Source organism: Anarrhichthys ocellatus, unplaced genomic scaffold (assembly GCF_004355925.1).
Source record: "Anarrhichthys ocellatus isolate YVR2014 unplaced genomic scaffold, GSC_Weel_1.0 scaffold1923, whole genome shotgun sequence".
NCBI classification, from domain to species: Eukaryota; Metazoa; Chordata; class Actinopteri; order Perciformes; family Anarhichadidae; genus Anarrhichthys; species Anarrhichthys ocellatus.
Window position 1 is genome coordinate 1 of NW_022281897.1, and position 9,300 is coordinate 9,300.

The 9,300-nt window shown below is 41.8% G+C and overlaps 2 protein-coding genes across 2 annotated transcripts; one reads left to right on the forward strand and one right to left on the reverse strand.

Moving 5' to 3' along the window:
* Window positions 1-2,891: 2,891 nt before the first annotated feature.
* On the forward strand, window positions 2,892-5,209 carry LOC116377985 (cytidine deaminase-like). The gene is made up of 4 exons (XM_031839769.1): window positions 2,892-3,168; window positions 3,686-3,797; window positions 4,224-4,281; window positions 4,422-5,209. The coding sequence occupies exons 1-4, from the start codon at window positions 3,006-3,008 to the stop codon at window positions 4,530-4,532; spliced, it is 444 nt and encodes a 147-aa protein (XP_031695629.1). The 5' UTR covers window positions 2,892-3,005; the 3' UTR covers window positions 4,533-5,209.
* A 77-nt stretch (window positions 5,210-5,286) lies between these two features.
* On the reverse strand, window positions 5,287-9,294 carry LOC116377986 (dnaJ homolog subfamily C member 16-like). The gene is made up of 9 exons (XM_031839770.1): window positions 9,267-9,294; window positions 9,041-9,171; window positions 8,592-8,769; window positions 8,270-8,452; window positions 8,094-8,170; window positions 7,776-7,856; window positions 7,400-7,489; window positions 6,769-6,939; window positions 5,287-6,510 (listed from the first exon to the last, which is right to left on the reverse strand). Exons 2-9 carry the CDS (start codon window positions 9,160-9,162, stop codon window positions 6,027-6,029), a joined length of 1,386 nt encoding a protein of 461 aa, XP_031695630.1. The 5' UTR covers window positions 9,163-9,171; window positions 9,267-9,294; the 3' UTR covers window positions 5,287-6,026.
* Between the last annotated feature and the right edge of the window lie 6 nt (window positions 9,295-9,300).

Below are 9,300 nucleotides of genomic sequence, written 5' to 3' on the forward strand. Positions count from 1 at the left end.
GGCTTATTTTCCACCTGCCAGCTATCCAGATAACTTAGGTAGTTGTCGTCTGAAATAATAGCCAATGAAATTACAAAGAGAAGGATATGCAGATTCACCAGATTGCATCTTGGGAAAGTCTTTCGAACTCAAATGTAGTACCGTGACCCAAATACCTGAGACCGATTATTAAGAGCAAAGTCTGGTTAATGGGAATTCTCAAGAATTTGTGAAATATGTTATAGTTGACATATAGTTGACATGTCATACATTGACATAAATGAACTATAGTTCGAATTTCGGACACGTAGTTTATTGTAGTCTTTGCGTTTTGATGTGGTGACTACGAGCCTCCAAATGTGCTTTTACTCTACTCCGTACTCTTAGTAAACCATGTGTATTCATTTTCTATTGTATTGTTATCAAATTTGAACTTGTACTAGGTAATATGACTTCATGCTATGGTACCATTGTGTTTTCCAGCTCACAGTGATTTTCACTGTGCGATTCTGAGATGGTCAGCAATGCACCAAGTGCAACCAACAATCCTTCCTGTGATCTCCACAACCCCTTTCCATACCTGTCGCCGCTCTTTTTCTGATTATTTAGGAACTATATGTATGATCATTGTCTGTATGTATGACAACTCTACTCCTCTCTGTACAGAGAGAGCGAGCCTGTAAGGCCCCAACATCTGGGCGTACAGCCAAACATACACTAGGGAGGTGGCGCAAGAGTTTATACTGGCTACTAAATTGGGTTTACGCAACACACATCTGGGCGTTCTGCCACCACCAAGTACACGGAGCTTGAACTTTTTTTTTTCTCCTAAACTGCACCAGAATAGGATCTGGACACAATATACTTCGGGATATATGCAGATGGATTGAAACAACCTATATATATTTTTTTTTCTTCACTTTGAACACATTAATCAAGCCACCCAAAATATATTTACTACATTTTTGGCTCCCTGTGATACATAAGAAAAGTTAATGAACAAAAACGGCAGTTCACCTCTACCATCAATTACTATTTTTTAACAAAGAGGGAAAAATAAAATAAAAATACTCTAAGTTACAATTATACAACCACTGCGACACTAGTGTTACTAACTTTATACACTCTAATTGACAAGTTGAACTATAAGGTTTGGAAGCTTTGAGCTTGTGTACTGCTGTAGAGTCTCTTTGTAACCAGAGCAACTCAATAAAATCACGATGAAACTTTTACCTTCACAACTTATTTGCGGCTTGGTTAAACTGTTGCAACAGCGTTATCACTGGGTAAACAACCAAAAACATGCCAATAGCTCATACTCATGCAAAGCCACCCGGGTGTATGGGTCATCAATAGTCAGCGGTCTCAGTCTGTCAGTCAGTTTTTGTTCAGGTCTTTGTTTTTTATCTTCTTTTTCTAATGTCGGACTTTGACTATGAGCTTTATTTTGAATTGCTTGTACTCTTTTGTTAACGAGAGATTCTTACTTTTGGGCTGCTTGTCACAGTTACAAATGTCCTCTTTGTTTCACCCGACCACTTTTCCACCAGAGGCTCATTAATCTTTACACAGGGTTTTTTATAGGGAGTTTTGTCTCTTCCCTTTGTCACATAAGGATCTCTCCTTTATAGTATTACTTTATCAGTACTGTCAATAAGTTACAGTCGTGTGCACACCTTTTCAAACTGTACTACTCATTTTATTGTCTAGTTAGATATTATTTCTTCTGCTCATTAGATTTCTGCACAAAACTTCTGAGTCTCTTGTCAGCGTAGCTTCCTGCCTCAAACAGAAACCACTCTTAACAGATTCCCTATTTTCTAGTTATTAATATGTAAATCTAAGCCAGTCCTTTTGTAGGCTCAGAGAAGGCCTCCGTAGAGGGTTTTTTTTAGGACCTACGTATCCAACTCACAATGGAGTTCTTTACAATTATTTGCAGAAATTGCTTTATCATAAGCACACAAGTCGCGTGGATTCCGTTGAGGGGACCCCAGACACTCCCACCTTATCACACAAGCGAGAATCACGCTGTACAGAAATAAATCTATGGTGAGATATGAAAATCTCTGATACGTGGCCTCTAGCGTGATTGTCGGTTGGCTGAAGAAGTGGAAGATGCCTCGGCCTTGACTCGAACACACGTTGGGGCGCCAATTATGTTGTGGCAAAATGACAAGAAGAGATGGCGAATTGAAGTTGCAACCAGCGGGAAGTGTTTTAATAAGAACAAGCCAACATCAACGAGTTTAGCAAATCGAAACAAATCCAAATGTAGGCCTATTACTTTTCACATATCACTTTTATAGTCAAACTTCACCCCCCTTAAGTTACTGGTCTCTTCATTGTCATGTTCTCATGACTTCGTTTGGGTCGAGCTAACCTTTTGGCAGAACACATGACTCATGTACGGGAAATATTTTGGCACAAATTGGAGAGATTTATTACAATTTATCTGGCGCACCTTGATCACTTCCTAAGGATGTTTTTAAGAGTCGGACTGTGTTCAGATAACACGTTATATAAACGGGTTGCTTGTGAGTCCAAATGTGTTCAGTTCAATCCTCGGAATTGTTCAAAGTTATATGATGATTTTCTCCAACAAAAACACTAAAGAGAAAAGACTCAGGGTTATTGTAAAATAAATGTCTGACATACAATAACTACTACTACTTCTACAACTAAATGCACTTTGTATTTAGCTGAACTTAACAATAAAGATAAATGTTTTCTAAAACTGTCTCCGCTGGTTTCGGTTATTTATCAGACTCCTATACACGATAAGGAACAAAAGTACTTCGGAAACATTGTTTGCTTAGTCGTGCGTCACAACATCCTGCCACGACTTCATAGATATGACTAACAACAAAGCCGCCTTCCATTACACTATGACAGCTTTTGGCATCCTAGCCAGTGATTGGCTGTGACCACTCCCTCTTCCTCTTCCCTCTGTCCCATTCCTAAGCTGAGCTACAATTGACTCATTCACTGAATCAGAAACAGCCTTCCAAGCCCCAAGAGCAATTATGGACCAAGTCGAGTTGAGCGGTGGTGTGATGCCCTTGTCTCAGGAAACAGTCAAGAAGCTGATCCAACAGTCTCAGGAGGCAAAGCAGCAAGCCTACTGTTGTTACAGCAATTTCAGAGTGGGAGCTGCTCTCCTGACGAAAGACGACACTGTGATTACAGGTAAGACACACACGAAGCTTCAAGTGTTTTCCTAAAACAAATCTGTCAAGTTAAATGCCATTGTGTAGACTTTAAAGAATAATATGAGAAAGCATTGTAAAAGTTAACCACATGGTCAGCCGGGAACAAATCAGAGACACGGAATTACTTCTGTTTAACTCTCGAGTCTTCTCTCGCTCCTTTTTTTTGCTGTATGTGATCATTTGACACCTGTGAGAAGTAATAAAATTTCATTAAAAGTAAAAAGGAAGTTGATCATTGGCTTGATCAGTTTCATTTGTCTGTGCTATGTTAATGATTACCTGACAACAAGGACAAGAAGCAACTTTCCTGCTTATGTTGCTCGACTGTACAAAGCGAAAATAGCATGGCAATCTGCTGTTACTGCAATGACCTGTTGAGTAACTGTTTGATCAGGAGAGAAGAAGTAAATAGACAGCCTTTTTGTGTGAGTTTCATTTTTCTGAAGCAAATGCACTTAAATAACTCATGACTGTATACTTGTGTCCTCTGGCAGGTTGTAATGTGGAGAACGCATGTTACAATCTGGGTGTCTGTGCTGAAAGGAATGCGATCGCAAAGGCAGTGTCACAAGGCCACAGAAGTTTCAAGGCAATTGCAATTGCCAGGTAATGTCGGCGTCTAATATGTTCAAGGTGTCGGCATCCAGTCACCATTACTCTACTACCAAACCATGACACATGAATTATTTCACACAACACAGATCTGTCTTGTGTAAAACTCTGGTAAAACTTCAACAGTTGGTTTACCAAATAGTGAGGCAAGAATAAGTTGGATGTGGATGTGCAGAAACCAAATGCTGCACCAAAATGAGCAGAAGCTTCTTTTAAACGGCTTGTGATGATAAGGTTTGTGCAAGAAAGCTGTATAGAACAGAGCCGACTTTAGAAAAAAATACCAAGATTTGTAGTGAAGTCACACCACCGCGAGACACTGTCATCGCTCCAAAACAGTAGAGGCTACAGTGTATAGGTGTTCAACAATAATCCCAGTTTTGTTTCTCAACTCCATTTTTGCTCATGTGTTCCTTGCAGTGACATGAATGACAAGTTCATCTCCCCGTGTGGTGGCTGCAGGCAGTTCATGAGAGAGGTACGATCTCTGCTGGTCTACTGGTTTAGTGCAGCTTTTAGTTTCCAGTTTGTGATGATATATTCGTATTAACTTGTCCTGATGCTTTGTGAGGACTTGACTACTTGCTATATTTGATTTTGATGTCATTTCCCTCTCAGTTTGGATTACACTGGGATGTCTACATGTCAAAGCCCGACGGATCGTACCTGAAAAAGACTGTGGAGGAGCTGCTACCTGTCTCCTTTGGCCCTGAAGAACTGTCCATGTAGAATGTATTTTGACATTCCTACTGAGTTCTGAGCCTGCATTGTTGTATGAAACACACACAGACACAAGAGTGGTTGACATGCACAATATTTGGTTTAAGGAAGCAACACAGAAAATGACATATCGTATCCATACGTTTTAATAAATAAACAGTTTTAAAATGAGTTTCTTTTAATAATTTACACTTCATTTCTCACAGTAGGATACAGACAAAAATGAAGTTCAAAGGGCATACAAGAAGAAATATAAGGGTTACAATGTACTGCAAATTATTCAGTTACAGAGTAAGAGGAGGAGAGAGACGGGGTGAAGCATTTCAGCTGCCAGTGCAAATTCACTAAACACTTATTAGTGATTTTAGGTCTACATATTCCATGCATTGACATTTACAGTGGTTTAAGGAAACTGGCTTAAAAAAGAGAAAGTATATTTGTTAACATTTATCTTTTACCTCTGATTCAGACAATCAACTTAAAAAAAAAAAAGAAAGTGAAACCGGCCCCAGACAAAACAGCAAGTGTAAAGACAAAAAGGCAGATTTGTAACATTTTGGGTATGATTTATCCAAGATGATATTTAACTTGGCTGCGAGCATATTTAATGTTAAATCCCGAGACGAACAGCAGCATGACATGGCAACTTGGTCTGAGCTTTAAACAGCAGGAAGAATCCTATTTAATCATTAACTAAATTCTAAAAACATACTTAAATGTAAATGGTTTTTATGCGAGTTGATTATTGATTATTGATCTTAATGTCTGGAATCAAAAAAGGTCAGCAGATCTATAACAGCAAACAAAGATGAACTAAGTGCATCAGGCTGAGTTTCCACGTCTATATTCGTAAAAACTCACGATCGGAGGCTGTCAGTCGAAAAGATGTGTTTAGGCTGAGAGGCTCTAGGTGGGTTCAAAGGACTTGAGTAGAGCAAAATAATTGCGCTTTTTCCGAGCTGAATGATATCACATAATGAGTTAAAAAGAGAGGAAAGCAACACAGAGAACTAGAGTTAATCTGTAACGCACACAGCTAGCTGCAGCCTTCGTCTGTGCCATGATGCTTATTGGCTGTTTTTGGGGGGAATGAGTACACCACCTTGAACAGGATCTCTACGTGTGTAAAGATTGACTGTGTGTGTGTATGTGTACTACAGCTTTTGTTGTTTTCCTATAGAGTCTCCGTTTTCCTCCTCCTTACAGAAAACATTAAGCAGCATCATGCAGCGCAGGCCCTGTACCTTTGCGGTAGCACACTACTCTATGTCCTCAACTTCCATCTGCTTCACACGATCTAACAGATAAAATTATTCTGTAAACAGGTTGCAACAGTTCACTGTAGCAACCTGCCTCTGCGTAAGATAACTCAAATAATGATTTGAAAACTGCAACACTGTTCTACAGTCTGTTTGTTTTTTTGCTGAAGAATGTAATCAGGATGCAAAACCACAAAGTGTTTCCACTACCATCAAACCTTTTTGTTTTTGTTTTACTTTGACCTCAGCTCTCTGTGAAGGAGTTAGTGGTGTCACTAAGGGAGGGCCATGCAGGGACCTGTAATCTGGGAAGGGTGCCCTCCATTAGCCTCTCCATCCACAGTCCCAGCCTATCGAGCTTGTGGTGGACTTCTATGCTGGTGGCCCTACTGGAGCCCCTCTTGGGTACTGCCCCATCCTCCCTGGAATGGGACCTGGACCGAGAGTGGGAGCTGGACCTGGACCTGGACCGGGACTTTCTCCTGCTGTCGGAGGAGGTCTCGGACGAGGAGTCGTTGGGATCGTCCCCTGTGAAGACGGGTCTAAAGAGGCAAAAGTATTTCTTGTGGCCGTTGAGGGCCAGCACGTGGCCGGCGTAGTCTGGAGACTCCTCGTCCTCGTCCGAATGGCCCTCGCTCTGCATAGTGTCAGAGGTTGAGCGAAGGAGCGATGGCATCCAGTGGCGGTGCTTATCAGCATTGAGGAAGGAGAAGTGCAGAGTCTGAGTCCTGTAGTGGCAGAGGGCTTCAGGGTTATTAGGTGGACCAAGCATGGGCCAAATCAGGGCAACTTAGAGGACAAGGTGCATACTTAAAAAGCAAACAACTGAAATATCACAGAAGGAAGTAGACACTAAATTACTAACAGTTCCTTTAAACCAGAAACCATGTTCAGCTATAGTCTGCGTTCACAAGGCTCTTTTATATGAATAAACCAATAGACATAAATAACTATTCAAAAAAATGTTGTGCAGTGCTGAGACTTACCCAGAGAAAGAAAAGACCTCCTTGGCAAATTTCCTGAGCAGAGCATTCTTGGAGGCGTTGGTGAGCACCAGGACAACGTTGATGTGTCCGGGCCTCAGCTTCACCAGGTTGCTGATGTACGTGATGTCGGTCAACTCCGTCACTTCCACAAAGTCCTTCTTAGGAGGACGGCTACGTGGACCGATGAGAAAGATGGGAGGGAGGTATATCGTAGTCGTGTTATGAGGGGATCACTTCACAGCCAGTATTGCGAGGAGGAATGATTACAGATAGTATTAACTCTAAAAGACAGGCCTTTGTGAGTCCACACATACAGTGATTATCATGACGATATGGTTCATCTGCAGCAGATCATGAGACTTCATAAAGTGTGAAATATTGCATAGTGGATAGAGCAAAAGAAAATCAAAGGATGTGGTACAAAACTCCAAACCTGATCATCACAGCAAAACACTACACGTGTCGGCTACATTTCTGAACACTAAGGCATGTTTCATTATTGAGGAGAACATTTCTTGTGGAGTTATTGGGGCTGCTCTGACAACTCAAGGATGTGCTTAAGTTAAAGCAAACAAACCAGATGTTATCTGGTGTATTCTGCGTCCATCTTGTGGTCACTTCGCTACATTACCTTGAAGTATTGGCTCTACTTGATGCATCTTCCTCAGTTTGTGGTTGCTCCTTTGGCTTTGGCTTCCGGGGTTTGTTCTCACCTGGCTCACTAGAAAAGCGCCCCAAAAGAAGGAAAGTATCAGTATGGGCACTAATATCTCCTTCGGGGCAACACTAACCAGCCAGGATTCGACTCACTTGACATCAAAATCAGGACTAATCATGCAGAACTAGAAGACAATTAAGATGAAAAGATGCTGAATAACACATTGCTATTGTAGATCTAGCCAGTATCATTGAGTGCAAGACATTTTAATTAAATTCATTTAACATTTCAAATGTTTGGGCCTATGATTATAATATTGCAGAATACAAAAGGCTCATGCCGTGCTCACCTGAAGGCCTGAATGATGACGGTGCCAAAAAGAATGAAGAGAGCGGAGAAGATCAATGACAGAATGGGCATCATTTCTCGCCTTGAGGACAGAAAAATGCAACTTTTAAAACATTTAGGAGAAAACACCCAGCAGGCCATGTCAAACAATAACACTAAACTCAAATTTTAGCTACATTTTTGAATGGGTGTATCACACTAAATGCATGCCTACAGAGCCCCCACCAGGTTATTATGACATCGTGACGCTGAAGCATGACTCAGCATCAGCTACATTTGAGAGAGATGCTGCAGACTCTCTGGGTGAGTGTTGTCTTACCAGTTTGAGTAGAGAAGGTCATCGTATATTTGAACGATGTAATCATAGGCAGCATTCATCCACTGAATAATAAAAATCTGGGGAAGTTAAAAAATGAAATGGAAAACAACGAGATTAAAACAAAAAGATCTGGTCTGAGAACTAAGGTGAGTGTGTGTGTGTCCGCGGTGTCTTACAGGCGCCATCTCGTTGTTGAGTTCGGGCAGGGTGGCGTCTGAGCTCAGATAGGTGGGGTCTTTCTGCAGGAGCTCCAGCTGTTCGTGGAGGCGGTACTTATCTTCCTCACTGCCGTTCCAGCCACCGCTCACTGAGCGGTACATGACCTTGCCAGCGTGGCTCCGCCTCTCAATAATCACCACCTGTCAGTGGTGATAAAATGCAGAGTCATAGGACGCACATATTGGTTATCTGACACGTATAAAACTTTCCAGCAAGTGCACGTTGTCCTCAACGGTTTTTTTGTTCTGTTGTCATGCAGTTGATGTTTCTGCCACTGACCTGCGGTGAGACTGCAGCCTGATTGTGGAGCAGTGCCTGACAGAGAGGCTGCTGCTGACGCTGGTAGACGTAAGCAAACCGCAGCACGTCTTTTCTGTTAAATGATGCAAAGTCGAGGAAAGCCTTGTTGCCCGGAAGAAAGGCTTGGTCCTCCCCTGTGATCAGCAGCACACAGTACCTGCGAAGCATTTCACGGTCAATTCCCCTGCTGCAGCAGCCGATCCTTACACAACATTTCAGCTCAGAGTGACAGCTACTGAAAGGCCTGTCCGGCTATTCTGTTGGGATTTCCACATCTTACAGTTGTCATATGATGTCAACGGTCAAATCAGGACACGCAGCAGAGAGACGCCTCTTTCGATCAAGTGTTATTACACAAGAGGTACATTTCAGAGAGGTATTATATAAACTACAGGGATTAGAGGCTAAGGACTCATAAAATGTCTTACTTCCTCCGTCGGTGGAACTGCTTCACAGGGCACAGCTCATCAAAAAGCTGCTGGTTGACCAGCCGAGGCAGCTGCAGGAACTTGTTGTTGGAGACAAACTCGTCCATTATCTGTCGCTTCATCCCTTTGGCCTGAAAAACAATTCCGTAATTCAACAATTAAATATTACAAGTAATTTAGACTCCCGTTTAAAAACTTTGGATGGGGCACTTCGTTATTTTTGTACCTGTATGACGTCAACAGGCTTTTCTGTATCCTCC

What these genes read in the sequence shown, in the direction of transcription:
- LOC116377985 (XM_031839769.1), top strand. Translation starts at nt 3,006, where the DNA reads ATGGACCAAGTCGAGTTGAGCGGTGGTGTGATGCCCTTGTCTCAGGAA. An exon ending in AGACGACACTGTGATTACAG is followed by an intron (nt 3,169 to 3,685) that starts GTAAGACACACA and finishes GTCCTCTGGCAG; the next exon opens with GTTGTAATGTGGAGAACGCA. An exon ending in AAGGCAATTGCAATTGCCAG is followed by an intron (nt 3,798 to 4,223) that starts GTAATGTCGGCG and finishes TGTTCCTTGCAG; the next exon opens with TGACATGAATGACAAGTTCA.
- LOC116377986 (XM_031839770.1), bottom strand. Translation starts at nt 9,162, where the DNA reads ATGAAGCGACAGATAATGGACGAGTTTGTCTCCAACAACAAGTTCCTG. An exon ending in TCAACAACGAGATGGCGCCT is followed by an intron (nt 8,171 to 8,269) that starts GTAAGACACCGC and finishes TAACTTCCCCAG; the next exon opens with ATTTTTATTATTCAGTGGAT. An exon ending in GACCTTCTCTACTCAAACTG is followed by an intron (nt 7,857 to 8,093) that starts GTAAGACAACAC and finishes TCTGTCCTCAAG; the next exon opens with GCGAGAAATGATGCCCATTC.